The sequence below is a fragment of the Delphinus delphis genome, chromosome 1 (assembly GCF_949987515.2).
Source record: "Delphinus delphis chromosome 1, mDelDel1.2, whole genome shotgun sequence".
Lineage (NCBI taxonomy): Eukaryota > Metazoa > Chordata > Mammalia > Artiodactyla > Delphinidae > Delphinus > Delphinus delphis.
Window position 1 is genome coordinate 139,066,724 of NC_082683.1, and position 21,015 is coordinate 139,087,738.

At 42.2% G+C, this 21,015-nt stretch overlaps 1 protein-coding gene across 2 annotated transcripts in view; it reads left to right on the top strand.

Annotated features, from left to right (window-relative positions):
* Positions 1–21,015, top strand: part of C1H1orf21 (chromosome 1 C1orf21 homolog) — a 227,754-nt gene that overhangs the window by 60,071 nt on the left and 146,668 nt on the right. For both annotated transcript variants that reach the window (XM_060035253.1, XM_060035258.1), the window contains exon 2: positions 19,591–19,809. In XM_060035253.1, the coding sequence (XP_059891236.1) occupies positions 19,716–19,809 (94 nt within the window). In that variant the 5' untranslated portion in view covers positions 19,591–19,715. The remainder of the gene's footprint in view (positions 1–19,590; positions 19,810–21,015) is intronic.

Below are 21,015 nucleotides of genomic sequence, written 5' to 3' on the forward strand. Positions count from 1 at the left end.
CCCCAGTCCAAGTGTTCACTCTGCTCCTTCAAGCAACTGCTACCATTGTCAGGAGAATCAGGATCCTTCATGGTTATTTACATCCCCAGTAAAACGCAGCTTCAGTAGACATTCAATAGAAATTGAGTTGCGGAGGTGCCAGCAAGAGGTAACAAGGTCAGTGATGCTGTAAATGCCATTGAATATGCTCTGATACTCTTATCGATGCTTTTCCACTAAAATCCTGTTACTCTCAAGCAGAGGAAATCAAAACGGGGTGACTACCCCTTTACCTAAGGGAGCATTTCCCCTTTCTAACCTCTCCAGCCAGGGGTGCCCTAGATCTGGATTAACTTTACTGGCGTCTAGGGTTGCGTTGTCAGTGTCTTCTGAATCATCTGCTTGAAGACCCTGGCAGATTGACAGAGCCAGCGTGTGTGAAAGGCTCCACACGTGGTAAAGTGGTATATAAGCATCTGTTGTTCTCATGTCTGTGATGCCAGCAGGGGCCCTGAATTCCCTAGCTCTCCATCACTGTTTGACATTGAGGACAAGTTTCCTTCCATATCTCCAACTCATCTCCATTTTCCCTGTCTTCTTTGTCTCCATTTTTTCTCCAGAAAATGTTGATGCCTGCCGTCATCTGAGCATCACTGCTAGGGGTAGCGTTCTCAGTATCAGCACCTTGCCCTGCTCCCATGACCCAGGAGCACCCACATCATCCATTCTGTCGGCCAGACCTCTTGCTTAGGACCTCGGAGCACCAGTCAATCAGGACTTGAACTGGGTGTTCCTTGTATGCCAGTGTGGTAGCCTTGTCCATCTACTAGACTGTCCTAATGTCAGTGGACAGGGCTTCCCCATGTCTTACATACTCTATCTTGAGTCTTGACAGAATGTTGTTGGTGTCCAGCTTCTAATAATAGGTGGTTGAGTTGGAGGGGGGAGAAGTACCAACTGCATACTTCTTACTGGATTCAATGAGTCTAAGATTTTTGACTTTAAGCACACTGTATAGGCGGCCACCTGGTGTGGAGAGCCGTGGCAAGTTTGGGTCTCCCTGTCCTAGGGTACTGCTACCAGTAAATCCTCCTTTTCACTGCTGCTACCCAAATACCTCTTATCGGTGAGCCCGTTTCCCGCACAGCAGAGCCAGAGCCACCAGCCAGGGGTCAGCTCATGTTTAAAGAGGATGCAAGTCTAGCTGCTGCATTTCCTGTCTTACAGATTGATGATCTTTGACTGTTTTGCTGATGTCATTGTACATCTGTTTTTTGGAAGTGAGTGTAACAAGGAAGGAGAATGGTTAATCGCAAGAGCTCATTACACCATGAATGATGAAGGGTAGCCTCCTGTTTTATTCCTATTTCATTTGTTTGCTTCCTTGGGGAAAACAAATGATCGTGTCACCCTATGGGGAATTTCACTTTCTCTTTGATATACTAATAAACAGCCTCCCACATTTCATCTCTTTTTGCCACTGCTGGAGTGGTTGATTAAAAAACCACATTGTTGGGCTTCCCTGGTGGCGCAGTGGTTGAGAGTCCGCCTGCCGATGCAGGGGACACGGGTTCGTGCCCCGGTCCGGGAAGATCCCACATGCCGCGGAGCGGCTGGGCCCGTGAGCCATGGCCGCTGAGCCTGCGCGTCCGGAGCCGCAACGGGAGAGGCCACAGCTGAGAGGCCCACGTACCGCAAACAAAACAAAACAAAAAAACCACATTGTTATGCTGCTTTCCTATATCATGACCTTCACTATTGTCTAGAGAAAGGAAACCAGTGAAATATGTATATTTTTTAAGAAATGGAGGACCCTTCACTACAAATGCCCCTAGAAACCCCAGGTCCATTAAAGCGAGATGGATGAGGTGATGATAAAACCAAACTAAACAACGGGGAGGAGGGCATGAGTCTTCATTTTCTTTCTGGTAATATGTCTCAGAGATGAGAATTCAGTTTTCATTAATTTATTAGAAAAAAAATTAAAGTGTCCTTTTCTCTCCTTCTTGTCTTCAGCTAGGAGAACGTTCCTGGTAATGGAACTAAAATTCATTTTCACTAAAACGTGTGTTCAGCCTTTGGCATATAAAACCCATGTGAGGTGGGGGTTGTTAGAGGGTTCTAGATGCTGACTAACTTGGATTTTCCCAGGACCAAATCCTAACTGGCAACTCTGTGGCCTCTAGTTCCTAGTCGTGTGTGTGCTTCCTAGGTTCCTATTTATATCCCTTTATCCCCTGGCTTTTGGAGCCCAGCAAAGAGGCTCCTCTGTTTTGTGATATTTCTGTTGCTGGCCACTATCGATTTGTGATTAGCCAACCCTGATCTGAACAGTGGGTTTACAGGCCCGTGTCTTGGGGGTGTGTGGCCATTTGGTAGTTGAGGGTGTAGATTAGGAGGTCTTGACATACTGTTGCTAGCTTACTGAACCCTGAATTACTGATCCCCCAACACAGCATTTGTATTCTAAAGTTGCTATTTATGGTTGAAAGCAGCTGCTGTACACATTGCGTGGGGAGGGGGGGCGGAGTATGGTGAGATATAAAATAAATAAATAGTTAGGCACAGTCCATCAAAAACTAATTACTGTAAGGAAATGTTTATGGCCAAGTAGGAAAAAGAGATTGGTACTCCTCCCTCCTCTCCCTGCAACTCTGGAAGAATTATTTTGTTCATGTTCAGGGAGTTGTTGGGCAAGCGTTTGTAGAAAGCCATGATGTTAACTCAGTCATGAACTAGACCTTGTCATAAAAGTCAGCTGATGCAGTTGTGGGTGCTACAGCCAGCCCTCCTGATGTAGGGGTAGGGGAGTGTGTGTGTGTGTGTGTGTGTGTGTGTGTGTGTGTGTGAATCTTGGGTATATGTTTTTATTTCTTTCCTTTTTTATTCCTTTTCTGTTGTTTTCTATTCATAATTTTTTATCATATGGACAAAAGTTTCTATTTAAAAGTAACCTTTATTCAGAGAGTAATTTTACCAAATGATGGTGTAATTATACTATCACCATTTGACCTTATTAGACAGCCTCTAATAATCAGAAACTTCAACTTCACTTTTGGCAAAAGTTACTTTTTATAATTTTCGTAGTTCTCTCCTCCTGCATATCTTTGCTTTCTAGCTAACATGTCAAGTAACGAATATTTATTAATTTCCTACTTTGTGCAAAGAATTGCAGAGGATCAAAGACATCGAAAGCATGACTTGCCTTGAAAAATTTATAAGTAGACTAGGATACCAAGACAACAGTTAACAATATAAAACAATGGTGCAGGAGATGTCCCAAGACCATGTATATAATTACGTCCTAAATGGAGAGGTAAGAGCTGACTTCAGAGGAAAGGGGATTCCATAGGCCAGGTTCCACCGAGATGGAAAGATAACTGTGGACTTGCAGCAACATGAACAGGCGATGAATGAGCCATGTGAACACATGCTGATGAATTTAGAGAAGAGGAAGATCTGCGTGGCCTGGAGCAAGTTTTCTTAGAGATGATAAGACTTGTTCTGGACCTTGAAGGATGGGTAGAATTTGAAAACAGGCGGAGATGAATAACAGGAGGGCTTTCTATCTAAGGTGAGACCATGAGCCAGAGGCAGTTCGGGTTAGAATATGAAAGTATGTTCAGGGGTTAGTAGCTAAAGACTAGACTGGCTAGAGCAATATGCCTGTAGAAAGCTGGATGAGATTGGAGATGTGCATGGAAAGCCTTGATTTCCATGAGGAGTTCAGACTTTCTTCTGGGGGCCTTCATTCCTTATTTATTTCCTGAGCACATATCCTGAGCTAAGCACCGTTAGAAGCTAGGGATACAGTAGGAAGCAAGAAACTCATAATCTGTGTCTCCCAAGGAGTTTATACCCTAGACTTATGGAACCAATAGATGGGCAGTTAGGAATTAAGAATATTCTGCACTATATGAGGGCTGCGAAGGGTTCTATCAGGTATTCTGAGACCTTTGGGGAGGGACAGCTCATACCAGAATTTCAACCAGGCAGAGGTAAGGAGGGAGAACCTTCAAGGCAGAGGATAGCAGGTGCAGAGGTGGGAAGACAAAGCCAGCCTGCTGCTGGCTATTTTGAAGCGGGTTTATTGAGTTCCTACTCTGTCTAGTTGGGCCTCCAACATAGCAGGGGAGACATACAGGAGATGGTTTCTGCCCTCCAAGTACTTAGTGTCTATTTAGAGAGAGACGCCTGAGAAACACCAAATAATTGACTCTACAAGTAAGAGTTTAGGAAAGAGAGGATTGAAGGAAGGCATGAAATGGTGTGAAGTCTTCTTCCTGGAAGAGTAAAGACTTAAGCAGAAGTAGAGAGGCAGGCATGTGAGCAGAATATCGAGGGAGAAGGGTGGTCTGTGAGACCCACCTGATGAGATGAAAAGGATGCTGGTTACCTTGGAGCAGTAGCAAGAGGCAACAGTGAGTCCATGGGTCTGGGTCCTCGGGGACCCTGAGTAAGTTGCCTAAGCTCCTTAGACTTCAGTCTTCTCATACGTAAAATTAAGAACCTTGACCTCAGTGGTCCTTGAGGCCGTGTCTAGCTTGAAAGTCCAAGTATCTTGGGCTTTACCCTAGAGGCAGAGTGAGTCTTGGAGGGTTTTGGACCAGGGGAAGGACTTGACAGAATCAATGCAATAAGCATCTTAATTTGTCTTAGTTGTAGAAAATTAATGGGATAATTACTAACTTATGAGAAGTACAGTTTTTTACTAAAAATTTGAATCATGTTCTGATGTTTTTAAAACTGCCAATAGGACCATCCTGATGTCCATTGGACATTGCCTTGTGTCTTTTTCCTTTCTCAAAACAGCAAAGACACAAAATCTGTGGCCTGGAAAATGCTCATGAATGGTGAGAGGTTTAAAGGGTTCAGAACACGATTTACAAATACAAAATTGAATTTGTGAATCGTAAAAATTCCTTAACATTTTCAGGGAGATCTTGGAATTAGAAAATTTATGTCTTTTATTTTTGCAGTACCATTCCTAGGGTGGTAATGGCAGTGATGTCATAGAGACGATATGGGCGTGACTTCCTTCCAGATACGGGAATACTAAGCAGCTTGCCAGATGTGCCTTTGTCATATCCAGGACCAAAACTGCCTCAGCCTGGACCCCGCTAGAGGTCCCACAGAGATGACAGCTGGCCAAAGGCCTTGTTAGAATAGAACGGGGTCAGACCCTAAACGTAACCCATTTCTGCCATGTCTTTCTCCAACAGAAGTGTTTACCATCAAGCCATGCATTTAGTTCTCTTTTTCAGACAAAGACTTGAAACCTTCATGTGTCAGACTGGAACTGAAGGTGGATCCTTGGAGAGTGTTAATGCCAAGAGGTGCTGGCCAGGTTGTCTGGATGCTGAGCTATGGTCTCCTGTTGGTGGGCCCCAGTCGTGTGGCTCCTGCCTGCATTGTCGGGTCCTACCAGGCTTGTCCCTCTGGTCTCTTTCTCTAAGTACCTTGTGTTGGACAAGCGGGAAGGAACACCATGTTCAGTAGTTACGCTACTTCAAATGGGGAACATTTGGGCTGATTTCAAATAACTGTTTTAGAGTAGACTGCAAATTTTGGTAACATTTACAAGGTCCTAATAACTCATAACCTGTAATCCTAGATGTTCCTCAATAGCTTTTCAATGGCTGAAGATGAACGTCAAGGCCAGGGAAAAGCTTCTTACCCTCCCTTTATGTGTTTGTGGTCTCAAACCCCACTAAACATCACCGAAACCATGGTAGGTATGTGGAAAGACTGCCCAGTGCAGAGTCAGGAAGGAACTCGTCAGGAGCAGAACAGCATCTGCTGGTACATTAGGGAGGAGTGGTTATTCCTCACCTGATTTTGCTTTGTCCTCCTAGGTCTGTTTTCTCTCAGCTTCTTACCGTTTGTTTTCTTTAAGTAGATGATCACACAGAATGCGTTTTTTGACTGAGCTGTACAAAATCGATGAAGTTCCCAAAAGTCCTATGCATTTCTTGAGAGCAGCATGAGAACTGAAGTGCTTTTTTTCGTTTTGTTTTTTAAAGGGACATTGATTTGTGCTACCTGAAAATGGTTATTTATACTTTCAATTTGTTTGGCCCTCTGAGGACATCGTCCTTAAAAAGTTCCTTGTCATGGAAAGCTTAGCAAAGATTTAAATTTCAGCAAAAACAAAACCAAACCCTTGATTTTTCAGATGGTTGAGTTTTAGAAGCGCGGCTCTAGACTCTAACTGACAGTCAGGACATGCACAGTCAAGGTTGGCTGACTTATCCATTTTGGAATCTCTGGTCCCTAGTGAAATGTTGAGAACTAAACAAGTTACCAAAAAATGGTTGTTGAAATAAATAAATAGCACAGTTTTCTTGGGCAGATTAGGGACAAGTATACAAGTACCAGATGCTTCCAAGATTCCATTATACTAGTATAATATTACATATAACTCCCTTCCTATCTTTTTAGGGAGTATATACTGAACATAATTTTAAATTGTCTTTCATGGCTCAGATGACCATTTTTAACTATAGCTATTGGTGATACGCTAAAGAGGTCACTGACCACGCAGGTGACCTAGGACCTGAGGCGGAGGAGAGATAGATCCCTTCTTTTTTTTTGAATTTTATTTTCTTTTTTATACAGCAGGTCCTTATTAGTCATCCATTATATACACATCAGTGTACACATGTCAATCCCAATCGCCCAATTCATCACCTCCCCACCACTACCACTTTCCCCCATTGGTGTCCATACCTTTGTTCTCTACATCTGTGTCTCAATTTCTGCCCTGCAAACCAGTTCATCTGTACCATTTTTCTAGGTTCCACATATATGTGTTAATACATGATATTTGTTTTTCTCTTTCTGACTTACTTCACTCTGTATGACAGTCTCTAGATCCATCCACGTCTCTACAAATGACCCAATTTCAGTCCTTTTTATGGCTGAGTAATATTCCATTGTATATATGTACCACATCTTCTTTATCCATTCATCTGTCGATGGGCATTTAGGTTGTTTCCATGACCTGGCTATTGTAAATAGTGCTGCAATGAACATTGGGGTGCCTGTGTCTTTTTGAATTATGGTTTTCTCTGGGTATATGCTCAGTGGTGGGATTGCTGGGTCATATGGTAATTCTATTTTTAGTTTTTTAAGGAACCTCCATTCCCACCAACAGTGCAAGAGGGTTCCCTTTTCTCCACACCCTCTCCAGCATTTGTTGTTTGGAGATTTTCTGATGATGCCCATTCTAACTGGTGTGAGGTGATACCTCATTGTAGTTTTGATTTGCATTTCTCTAATAATTAGTGATGCTGAGTAGCTTTTCATGTGAGAGCTCCCTTCTTTAAGAGCCCCCCATGTCTCTTTGTGAAAAGAGGTTTCTAAGAGAATTCATCTGCTCACCATATATTGCAGACCTACTGTGTGCCTGACCTGTGCCAGAGGAAATCTAGAGAGGAATAATTAGGACATGGTCATGACCTTGGAAATCTGTCTGGTGAAGGAGACAGACACATAAACACCTAAGAGTGGAAGATGTGAGTGGCACAGTCATCCAGGCTGTGACAAAGTGTAGGAGAGCTCACTGACCTTCGATTTGTCTGCACACAGCGGCCTCTGCCTTCACAGCCCTGGCATGTCCACACAGAGGCTGGCCTGCCCACCCCCAGTGCTGCAGAAACAGCGGCACTGCTCAGGACTCTCTGTGCAGGAGCTGCAGTGGGGCCATGAGCCTCTCCTGCTGCAGAGCTGCTGTTTCTTGGCTTCTGTCTGTATTCGGTCCTGCCTGCTTATCTTTGGTTTAGTTCCTAAGGAGAACTAAGCTGCCACAGTTTACCTCTCATCTCTCTTTCCATCTCTTCTTTCTAGTCTCTTTTGCCTCTGCCCCTTTCTTCGTAAAGTTCATCACCATCCCATTAAGTCATGATGATGGTGATGATAATGACAGTAACTATCATGTATTGATTTTTTTTTACTAATTGCGAGGGGCTGTGCTAAGCACTTTACATATATCGTCTCATCTGCTCCCCTCAAAATTCATGCAGTCTTATCCCATCTTGTATATGAGAACCCAAGGCCCTGTGAAGTCAATAACTTGCCCAAAGCCACACAACTCCTTTCCTTTACAAAATCACAAAATGCTGGAGGTAATCTTTGCATCTCTAGAATTTTTATTGTGTGTGTGTGTGTGTGTGTGTGTGCGTGTGCAACAGAGGGAGACTGAGTCCTTCACCAACAAAGTGGTTTTATCTGTTTGCTTTCTCTACGTTTTTGGGCCACTTCTAGAAATTGAGCTGTTCTGGTTGGAACTTGAAGGTTCTAGCAGGCAGAATTTCGGATGGCCAAGGCTTTCCCTTAGGGACACTCATTTCAGTGAACAGCTCTCAGTCCAGCAGGCAAGTAATGGGTTTACTCAATCACTGGGTCATTGCTGACTTCCTCTCAGACCTGGGATTGTGTGGCCTGAGGCAGAGCACTGGGAGAAAGAAAGCACTGTTAGGCCAGACTTTGCAGCAGTCTCTGATGGATGAGTTCATTTGTTTTAGTAGGGAGGGGAAAAAAGGAGGAAAGGGGTTATTGTGAGAGGAAAGAGGAATGCACGTTTATATTTTGAGAGAAACACTTTTTCTAGTGTTCGCATCTTATCAAAGTGTTACTACATTGCTTCGTTCAAAGTTTTTATAATTCTGAGGATACTAAACATACATGTACTCAAATATTAGCACCAGAAGCCACAAATAAAATAGCAGCAGGCTTTTCTTGTTTTTATACAATTCTCACGTTTGCTTCTAATGGTTAGTTTGGGTAATTTGTACCTTTTGTATCTGTTGGTCATATTTCTTTGTATCTACCACAGTAACCAGTTTAAGGCTGAGATACAAGTTTCTGCATTAAGTTTAGAGATTGAATTGAATCAGAAATGTGGACTACAGTAGCCTTGTATAAAAGTTGAGTCTTTGTAATTCAGTAAGGAAAACATCCCATGTCTTTTTTCCAGTGTGTGCATCAGACAAAGGTCAGTGGCATTCAACCCTTGTCCTTAGCACCACGAAAGTAACATCCAGATTTCCAAGGGATTAATCCAGCTGCAGTTCTGTTCTAGTTTATGTTGTTAAAGGGGATCAGCTGCTCAAGACTGACGTGACATCTGTTTCACTGTCCTCCTCCTCGGTAAATGAGGGTCTCTTACCCGAGGGTCTCTTTCCAAGGGTCTGCTAAGAGTAGCACATTTGCTGGATGTTACTACATTTCTTGTTGCATAAAATAAAGCTGAGACAAGCACTAATTTAATTAGCTTGAGATATGCTATGACTTTGAAGAACATCTCTGATCCCTATTTTCCTTGCCATGTCCATTAGTCATTTGGAATTTTATTTTACTTTACTTTATTATGTTTATGATCTGTTAGCCGTTTCTGAATGCTGGCCCTTCAAAGGCAAGGAATCGTTATCTGTTCTTCACAATGCATTTCAACACACAGGTCGCCCAGGATGTCCTTCATTGGCCATTCAGGAAGGATCATGACTTATCTGCTTAGATTGGAATCAAATTGTGCTTTTTTAAGTAACTCATACTTATTCTATTTACATGTTCTAGTCATTTCTTGATTTTTATTTTTTCCTTTCCAACTGTTTTCTCTCGTTTTCTCCAGGGCCACATATGGGGGCAAACTGATTCTACCCAGTGCTCCTGAAAAGCCATGAGTCTGATAGGTAATGTCAGGCACCTGGCAGAGCAGAGTATGCACAGAACATTACCTTGCATTTTATAAGTGCTTTGCGCAGCGTTTCATAATCTACCTAGATTTTCAAAACAATCCAAAAAAAGAAGGAAAACAGCCGTTACTACTAGGATACTGACAAGGAAATCACATGGATTTGTCCCAAGTGACATGCTGAACCAGCAGCACAGCTGTCAAAAGATCCTGGTCATGGGTGTCTTGGTACAGAAGATTCCCCACTGATGCAGGTTGGCAGCTTCCCGCAAATCCCCTTGGTATTCTGAGTCTTGGAGGTGGGAAAAGAAGGAGAACTCAAAAAGTCCATGAATAGCCGCCATTGGCCTTGATCACAGAGGAGCAAATCCAGAAACGGCCTAATTCTTCTGCATAGGTTCACCCTGGTGTGGATGGGTGGCTTTAATCAAGATCTGGTATTTTCGTCTCTTGCCTTCACAGAAGTAGTGTCAGCCATGCATGAACTGTGTGAACACATATAGGTAATACAAGAATAGAGTTTTCCGCTACAGGGTAAAGGCACCAAACTCCTAAGTCCTTAGCTGAAGAACAATTATTCCACAAGCTTTTTCTATCCAGCTCTCTATAAGAAACATTTAAAATTTTTATTTTTATCCATTAAAGGCAGAATAGAAAAGAGGAAATAAGAGAGCTAAGCCTTGTTCATTTTTTCACTTGATACACAATTGAAATCAACACCCTTGGGCCAAAACATAATAAATCTTTAGACCTCATAGGGCTTCCTGAAATATTTTGGGAAAAAAAAATTTGCAAGTATATCCTAATTGGGTAAGTGCTGAAACAAAGTTTCTAAATAAACCGAGTCTAGGTGAGAAATGGCCTTTTTATAAGTGGTAATTTCATCCTCAGCATCACTTGGACATAAGTTCAGGTAGGTCATAGAATAAAAGGAAGAGGCTCAGGGCTTCCCTGGTGGCGCAGTGGTTGAGAGTCCGCCTGCCGATGCAGGGGACACGGGTTCGTGCTCCGGTCTGGGAAGATCCCACATGCCGCAGAGCGGCTGGGCCCGTGAGCCATGGCCGCTGAGCCTGCGCGTCCGGAGCCTGTGCTCCGCAAGGGGAGAGGCCACAACACTGAGAGGCCTGCGTACTGCAAAAAAAAAAAAAAAATTGAAAAAGGAAGAGACTCAGAGAGACGCAGCCCAGCCTTGGTACTGAGGCAGGCATGTAACCCTTGCGACCAGGGCTCAGCATCCCCACTCCCTTTCCAGTGCTCCTTCCACTTGTCGCCTTGTCTCCTTGTCCTCATACCTCACTGCGGAGACCCAACAAAAATGTATCATCTCGCATAGGACTTACTATTGTTATGTTTCGGAGAGACACCTCTGTACAATTATTACTTGTGGAAGTGAGCGTTTTCCCATAAAGAAAGCAGAAGCAGATATTCCTGTTTCTTTGGCGTTAATAGCATATTGTCAATTGTCATGCCACTAAGTGAGTGTGATACGAGGAATAAATATCTTCTGTGATGCCAGCAATTGCTGGGTGATAGGAAGATTTGACTTTTCCAGAGTATCCTCACGTCAAATGTGACATCTCTTTGTGTATTATCTTTAACATGCACAATGAAATGTGAAATGGTGTTAACAGTAGCCCAAGGATACCAAAGCTTCAAGATTAGGAATCACTTTCAGGCTGTCTTTCTTCTTCCCCCCAGTGGGCTGCTGTATTAACACTCATTACAGCGAAGCAGAACAGATGGGCAAACAGACTGATTAGTTATTTATATGTATATATTTTTCTTTGTGAAGCTTAGATGTTGGCTCTTTCTTCAATAGAAGAAAGGAATTTTTAGATGTTGCCTTGTCTTGATTTCCCTTTTTAATCAAAAGAAGAAAGGGGGTACTTTGCTCCTGATCTAATAATAATGTGCCTATTATCCTTTTCTTAACTGCTGACTTCATAGCTCTCTGTACGCATTGCAATCAGAATTCGATTTTCTCCAACCCTCCAAGCTGCATGTGGTGTCTTCGTGTTCTTTCTGGCCTAGGATTTCTTTATGGAGTTTACCACTTTTAATTCATTTTTCGGAAGTGTCCTTCTTGACAAGGAAACTGTCTATAGTTTTTTTGGCTTTTCCATCCAAAATTAAAAAATACATGATTAATTGGTGGAAAGTGAAATTATCCATAATATTACATAAATAGAAATATTTTCCATAGCCTTTTTTAAGAAGGTCAGATATTGCTTTGATTTTTCTTAAAACAGATTTTGCATATTTTATTCCTTCCCAATTTTATAAAAGTAGGTTTTTTGATGAAATTATGCTTCCAGTTCAAAAAGTTAAGGTAAAGAAAAAAGCCATCCACAATTCCATTTCTGGATATATATATTCAAAGGAAATGAAATTATTATCTTGAAGAGATATCTGCACTCCCATGTTCATTGCAGCATTATTCACAGTAGTCAAGGTATGGAAACAAGTGTCCTTCAGTGAATGAATGGATCAAGAAAATGTGAGACAACACACACACACACACAGAGGAATATTATTCAGCCTGATTATGAAAGAAATCCTGCCATTCCCAACTGTATGGATGAACCTGGAAGGAATTAAGCTAAGTGAAATAAGCTAGACAGAATCTTATATGTAGAATCTTAAAAATAAAAAAGTCAAACTTATGGAAACAGAGAGTAGAATTGTGGTTGCCAGAAGCTGGGGAGTGGGAAAAATAGGCAGAGGCTGGTAAAAGGGTACAAACTTTTAGTTATAAGATGAATAAGGTCTGAGGTATAACATGGTGACTGTAGTTGATAACACTGTATTGTATAATTGAAAGTTGCTAAAAGAATAGAACTTGTGGATGCATCAAAAAAAAAAGTAAATATGTGAAGGGATACATGTATTAATTAACTTGGTGGGAATCCTTTCACAATGTATATAGTATATTGAATCATCCTGTTGAATATAGTATATTGCAGTTTTGTCAGTTATTCCTCAATAAAGCTGAAACAATAAAAAGAAACCCATCTGCACTGGAAAAAAAGAAAAAAGCCATCATAAATCCATAATCTTTTCTTATAAAAGGGCAAATGTATCACACATATATAACATGCATAAAAAAGTAATGGACTTACTTGTATACAGAAAAGAACGTCCTCAGGTTATAATGTGAAGTGTCCTGGAACAATAATTCCCCTTAGGATATCTAAAATAGTCTGCAGAGTCTTGAGGCATAGTGTAAGGAGAGGAGGGATAAACGTGCACAGTTGAAGGTTTTTTAGTCTTTTGGAAAAATTTTGAATTGGATTTACAGATGTGCTAATGTATTTTATCAAAGCAAGAAAATTATTCTATAAAGATGGCACTGTATGAGGTTAATGCATAGCATTATGAAGGGACTACAGCTTCTAATTTCATGATATAGGGTAATATAGCCGTATAGCCACTTGGGGAGATTTTTACACAAAGCCGTGGGCTATTAATTGGAGCCCGTGTTTTTGAGGTGCCCAGTGATCCTATCATATAGATTATTTAGTTTTAAAAAATCATCCTCAGTGGGACTTGGTATTAGAAGATTCCATCAAACATCAAAGAGATGCTTCAGTTTAATTCTCACACTGTGATCTGTGACTTCAGAAATAGCATGCTGTTAATAACAATATGTGAGAACGAGACTCAGATCTTCTTGTTGCTTTCGGTCTCTGCATGCTCATTTGCACCCTCAGTTACCTCTCTAAGTGGGCTGGTATCAGGGAGGTGAATGAATAGATGTTGTGGGAGTTGGGAGAGAAAAGCTGAGCAAAACTAATGGAAAAATGGAAGCTAAAAAAATATGCTCGAATTTATGTGAAGGATAGTAGAAACTGAAGGGAAACTTGCTTGAGCAGATGATGGTGGCAGTAATTAGGGGTACATTTCTGAAGGTCTCCTCAATTTGAGGTCTCAGTTAGATTGAGGTTAATTAAGAGAATTTTCAGTAGAAATGAAACCTTGACATTACATCAGGCTATAAAAGAGATGCAGTTCAGAAGTGTTTTAATGATGTTTATTCAGCTATGTTCGGGACTCAAACTCAACCTTTCTTGACATTCCCAATCTCGAGGCTGAATCAGGTGCCTGTGGGGTGAACTACCCTGTCATCCTATATTTATCCAGCAGTTGCTGTACCACATTGTTGTGAAACTGGTCTCTCTCACGATCACCTTTCTCTGAGTGTTCATATTCTATGGGGATGGTTGGGGAGGACACTGTATCTTGTCCTGTTTATCTCTATATACCCAGTGTCTGCCAAAAACGTGTCTGTCGGTTTAGTAGTTTTCAATAAATATCTGTTGATTAAATGAATGAATGGATGGACAATTGTTTATGTGCAGAATCCAAATGACATAGTAAAAAACTTTCCCCAGTGACCAATGGTTAATTTTGAGTGTTGGAGATCCTCTGCCTCTCAGATAACTTCATAATTATCTCCTTCGAAATGGGCAAAATATTAAAATATATTTCTGTCAAGGTTGTAAAACTTGAAAACCTCACTCTTAAAATTAACTTACTGCTATAAAATACATAATGTGTGTGTTTCAAAAACAAAACCCGCACCTAATTGTGATTTGGAGAGAACTCACATTGAGTGATAGTGCTTTTTTTTTTTTTTTTTTTTTTTTGCGGTATGTGGGCCTCTCACTGTTGTGGCCTCTCCCGTCGCGGAGCACAGGCTCCGGACATGCAGGCTCAGTGGCCATGGCTGACGGGCCCAGCCGCTCCGCGGCATGTGGGATCTTCCCGGACGGGGGCACGAACCCGTGTCCCCTGCATCGGCAGGAGGACTCTCAACCACTGCGCCACCAGGGAAGCCCCGAGTGATAGTGCTTTTTAAAAAATATAATTAAATGAAGACTTCTCAAGTCATCACTTGAATTGGATGTGTCTAATTAGAATCGCGTCTAATCTGCTTATTAACATGCCTCTCACTTCCATGCCTGAATAATAGAGAAGTCCTTTGAAAAGGTTTTTTATGTTTTATTTTTGTTTGCCTGCTGCAGTGTGTTTGATTTTCATGTGATTTCAACTTTTTTTTTATTCAAGTAAGATTTGTTGCTACAAACAGAACTTCTAGAACAGAAGAAACAGCGCACAGTGCTTTTCGGGAATAGCAAAGAGTAATTCACGTCTTAGATTCTTACATTAACTTCTTGGGTAGATGGTGAGGCTGTCAGCGTGAAATAGGAATGAGGAGCAGCAAAGGAAGAGGACGCCCAGAGAGGAGGGTTGTAAACTGTCTCTGGATTTCTACTGTCCTTCTGGATTTTGCTAGGGTTTCCCACTCTCCTTTCCTGTTTTTACTTTGTTTATTCTGAAGAGGCGGCAACAGACTGGGAGGGGAGGCGAGGTTTCCCCTCTCACTTCGGGTTGCTCTGCGGTGTACTATGTACGTGTGAGGTGGTTTTCCCACATTCCTTTTTGAAAAGTAAGGAATTCATTCTGGGAGCCCACACCTGTCACCTTACGTGGTGGTGCTGAAAGGGAACGAGGGAGATGGGCCAAGCGGCAGCAGCAACAACCCTTAGCCGCCACCTGCTTACAGAGGAGTGTTCTCCCTTCTGCCTTTAGAACTGATTCCTGTCTCCTATCCTTCTTGTCTCATATTTCAGCGCTGTTTCTTTAAAAACTGTAGTAGGTCGACAGAGTGGATATCAGCACTACTAATTTAATGTCTCTCAAAGTGTGCTCACATTTGGATCAAACGGACTTCCTACATCGTAGGAGGTTTTATAGTTTATCTTTAAAGTTGGATAAAGTTAGCAAGGCCTCCTCCAGGGCCTTCACAAGCATCAGCAGTGCAGTCCTCTTCCCTGCCCCGCCCCGACCTTGACCCCTCTGGACACACACACACACACACACACACACACACACACACACACACACACACACACACACACACACACACACACACACACACACACACACACACACACACACACACACACACACACACACACACACCCGCCACGCACTTCCAAGTTCCAGTGTCATAGCTCGGGCAGTTCTTCACATCTGGATGATGGTACTGTCCTTTCAGCCTGGCAAGTTTCTACCAAACGTTAAGACCCTACAGAATATCACTTCTTTTAATTCCTGCCTTTTCCCAGTCATCATTTAATCTGCTTCCTTGAATTCTACATTGCCATAGATTCCTGTGAATCATTTATCGTGGCACTTAATACACTGTATTGTGTAGATTAAAAAAAAAAGTCAGCACATCTCCCCCATCTGGCCTGGGAGCTCTATAGACAAATATGAGTGGACCACCAGTGGTAATATTGTAGCTTTAATGACATTGCTGCTAACTATCATCAGAATAGTTGTGTGTGTGTTTTCCATATAGCTTTAAAAAGGGGAAAATGTGTTAACATGAGGTTACCTAATAGTGTTGAGAAACTGATAAGCATTAACTAGGAAAAAAATCATCCTTGTTTGTAAAACATTACCAACTAACCCTATACTTTCTGTTAATGATTTTATATAACCAGTGATAGAAACTAGTCTGGAGAACTATACAAAGACATGGTTAGTATTATAGCCATTGAGTTGATGTTGAAATTTGTATTTGCTTGGCTTGATGTAAGATCATTACCTGTGGTATCTAAGTTCATTTATTAGATTGATTTAGAATTATCTTTTAGTACTGGGCTAATTTGAAAATTTCCCTTTGCTGAGATTAGGTGGTTTAAATGATAGAATTTCTCTGTCCAGAGATGTGGTCAATGCTCTAGGAAGGAGGGCTTAGGGGAACCAATTTTGTTGGAAGAGAAAACTTGCAGCTGCCTTTGGGTAGCACTGTTCTTGACACTGAGAAACGTCAGTTGTTCCTAAAGCGGAGAGGAGAGTAGTGGAGTATGGGTGCTGATGTGAGGGGTAAGGGCCTATGTTACAGTGGGACGGATGGAGATGAAGGCATCGGTAGATGTTTCAAAGTGAACATCTACGAGACTGGAACGGCTTGATAAGGATGATGAAAAAATAAATAAAAATGAGCAACCTGAGCATGACACACCTTGAGAATTTGGATGGTGACCTTGAGTGGGGCAGGGGAAGGTAAATTCACTCCAGTTAACTAGGGGATTATCTCCTTTGTGGTTTATCCATAAATGCGCTTGCAGCCTTTAGTAGAGGTCAAACAGAGGCATAAAGGCTCTGAAAGAGGTGGATGAGCACCTCATTTTCTTCTCATCATATTCCTACATCTGCTCAGTCCTTAAAGCATTCAGCTAACTAAGCAGAAAATTGACAAAAAGTACATTCAAGTCCTTTCCCCCATCTCCTTCCTTCCCAAACAGTATCGCCTCAAGTAAAATAAAAGTATTGAATCATTTATGGAACCCACTGGAAATGCTAGCCCATGTTCCAACCCACCTCCTCCTGGCAAAATCTGAGGAGCTAGGAAGAGCTGGCCTGTGTGCAGGACAGGATGAGGAGGTCGGAGGACTTCTCCCAGCCTCTGGAACTCGATGGATCTCATCAATGTCCTTTCCTCCCTCTGAAGCTTTTTGAGATTCCGGAACATTAGCAAACCTATATAGCCCATTAAGTTTGTGTGTGGCAAGTAGGAGTGCTCAAATATTTATTTGAATAAATAAATAGAAATTTTTTAGCTCCTCAAAAAGTCCAGCCACACCTAGAGTCTGTCATACAGAGTGAAGTAAATGAGCAAGAGAAAAACAAATACCGTATGCTAACACATATATATGGAATCTAAAAAAAAAAAAAAGGTTCTGAAGAACCTAGGGGCAGGACAGGAATAAAGATGCAGACATAGAAAATGGACTTGAGGACATGGGGAAGGGGAAGGGGAAGCTGGGACAAAGTGAGAGAGTGGCATGGACATATATACACTACCAAACGTAAAATAGATAGCTAGTGGGAAGCAGCTGCATAGCACAGGGAGATCAGCTCGGTGCTTTGTGACCACCTAGAGGGGTGGGATAGGGAGGGTGGGAGGGAGATGCAAGAGGGAGGAGATATGGGAATATATGTATATGTATAGCTGATTCACTTTGTTATAAAGCAGAAACTAACACACCATTGTAAAGCAATTATACTCCAATAAAGATGTTAAAAAAAAAAGTCCAACCACAGAACACTCTAAGACATAAATCACAGCAAGATCCTTTTTGACCCACCTCCTAGAGGAATGGAAATAAAATCAAAAATAAACAAATGGGACCTAATGAAACAAAATCTTTTGCACAGCAAAGGAAACCATAAACAAGATGGAAAGACAGCCCTCAGAATGGGAGAAAATATTTGCAAATGAAGCAACTGACAAAGGATTAATCTCCAAAATATACAAGCAGCTCATGCAGCTCAATATCAAAAAAACAAACAACCCAATCCAAAAATGGGCAGAAGACCTAAATAGACATTTCTCCAAAGTAGACATACAGATTGCCAAAAAACACATGAAAAGATGCTCAACATCACTAATCATTAGAGAAATGCAAAGCAAGACTACAATGAGATATCACCTCAAACCGGTCAGAATGGCCATCATCAAAAAATCTGCAAACAGTAAATGCTGAAGAGGGTGTGGAGAAAAGGGAACCCTCCTGCACTGTTGGTGGGAATGTAAACTGATACAGCCACTATGGAGAACTGTGTGGAGGTTCCTTAAAAAACTAAAAATAGAACTACCATATGACCCAACAGTCCCACTGCTGGTCATATACCCTGAGAAAACCATAATTCAAAAAGATAGATGGGGCTTCCCTGGTGGCACAGTGGTTAAGAATCCGCCTGCCAATGCAGGGGACATAGGTTCGAGCCCTGGTCTGGGAAGATCCCACATGCTGTGGAGCAAGCAAGCCCAGGCACCACAACTACTGAGCCTGCACTCTAGAGCCTGCGAGCCACAACTACTGAGCCTGCGTGCCACAACTACTGAAGCCTGCACGCCTAGAACCCGTGCTCTGCAACAAGAGAAGCCACCACGATGACAAGTCTGCACACTGCAACGAAGAGTAGCCCCCACTCGCTACAACTAGAGAAAGCCCGTGCACAGCAATGAAGACCCAACACAGCCAAAAATAAAATAAATGTATATAAAACAAACAAGTAAAAAAAAAAAAAAGATGTACCACAATCTTCATTTCAACACTATTTACAATAGCCAGGACATGGAAGCAAACTAAATGTCCATTGACAGATGAATGGATAAAGAAGATGTGGCACATACATACGATGGAATATTACTCAGCCATAAAAATGAACAAGATTGAGTTATTGTAATGAGGTGGATGGACCTAGAGTCTGTCATACAGTGAAGTAAGTCAGAAAGAGAAAAACAAGTACCGTATGCTAACGCACATATATGGAATCTAAAAAAAAACGGTGCTAATGAACTTAGGGGCAGGACAGGAATAAAGATGCCGACATAGAGAATGGACTTGAGGACACCGGGAGGGGGAAGGTTAAGCTGGGACAAAGTGAGAGAGTGGCATGGGCATATATACACTACCAAACGTAAAGTAGATAGCTAGTGGGAAGCAGCCGCATAGCACAGGGAGATCAGTTTGGTGCTTTGTGACCACCTAGAGGGGTGGGATAGGGAGGGTGGGAGGGAGACGCAAGAGGGAGGGGATATGGGGATATACATATAGCTGATTCACTTTGTCATACAGCAGAAACTAACACAACATTGTAAAGCAATCATGTTCCAATAAAGATTAAAAAAAAAAAAGTCCAGCCACGTGTTGTGCAGGGCACAGGCCTTCTGACCTTGCTTTTCAAGTGGGGGTCAGATGAGAGTGACCCGTGCTGCATTTCCTTCTTCGGCGCCTGGTCGCACCCCAGTCCAGCGGGGTCGGGCGGGAATCACCACGGAGACTGAGACACTGGCTTCGTGTCCCACATTCTGATCTGGCGCTCTCTTCTTGCAGGTGCGCACATTTTGACCGACTCAGCAAGAAGGTGGATTTTCCTTGTGTCTAAAGAGAAGAAAATGTCCCCGTGTCTGTAGAGATGCTTTGCAGTTCAGCCCGGCTGAAGCTGACCGAATGAGACTATGGGCTGTGCCTCTGCGAAGCATGTTGCCACTGTTCAAAATGAAGAGGAAGCCCAGAAAGGGAAGAACTACCAGAATGGAGACGTGTTTGGTGGTAAGTGCAGTTGAGTTTCATCCTTGGCCCCTCCATCCAGGCCTTTCATATGAACAATTGCAGTGTTCCTGTGTTCTGTTTGCTGGGGGGCGGGGTGGGGTGCAGGGGTGATGGGGTTGTGGGTAGAGGGCTGATGGGAAATGATAAAAATCAAGGCAGATCTTTTACATTGGACAGTTTTCATCATAATTTATACCTAGAAGACTTTGAGGAGGATCATGGAGGTTTTATGCAGAGCTCACATTTAAATCAAGCTTTGAAGAACTAGTAGGACATAAACAGGTGCACGGGACAGTGGCCACAGGGTGTCCTGGTCCAGAACTGTAGGACTGAGCACATGGAGGTACAAAAGCGGGCAAGGATTAATAATGGAGGGAATGACATGTTTTTTGGAGTTTATTATAAGTTTATAAGGAATTACTCTTTCTGTGAATTAGAAATTCTCGGTTTCAAAACACAATTACAGTGAACTTAGAAATCGTCTTTTAACCATCCTGTGATGATTCATAGTGACTTGAGACTATCTAGTGCAGAGGTCACAAACTACCAACCCATGGCCACATCTGGTTTACAAATATATTTTCTTTGGCCCCCAGAGAATTTTAAAATAAAAAAGCAAGGCGGCCTTTAAAAATCAGGATGTTTCACACAAAACCCCAAATTTCTTGAGAAGGTCTGACAACACTGATTTTCCATTTCCTTAGGCAACAGTTGGTGGAACGGGTAGCAGTTGCCGGTTCAGTCCGAGTATGGCCTCCAGTAAACGGCTGAGCCCGTGAACGCACATCAGGCCCAGTTCACTCACTGACGTTCCATGCCTGGCCACTTACAGCCTTTTGAGTTTGCCTAATCTTGAGTTTGTCCTTTGGAAGATCAATGATTACCCTGATGCAGGGTGGCTATGGGTTTGTACAAAATTCCAGTTAGTCGAGGCAGATGAAGCAGTTTTTGCTGAATTACTTTAACAATAATACCCAAGACTTGACATTTTCATGGTACTTTTACTCATAAAAGCACCCCTACATCTCTTATTCAATAAAGAACCTCATTGCAATGATGTTTACATGTCAACAACTCAAGTTGCACTATTCAGTCTCTGTCAAGGAATTCTATTGCGTTTCAATCTCTAGCTTTTGATCCATTGCATTGGTTGTTTCAGTCCCCTGGGGAAGAATTGGGAACAATGTGGAAGGGGTAATGCTCTGT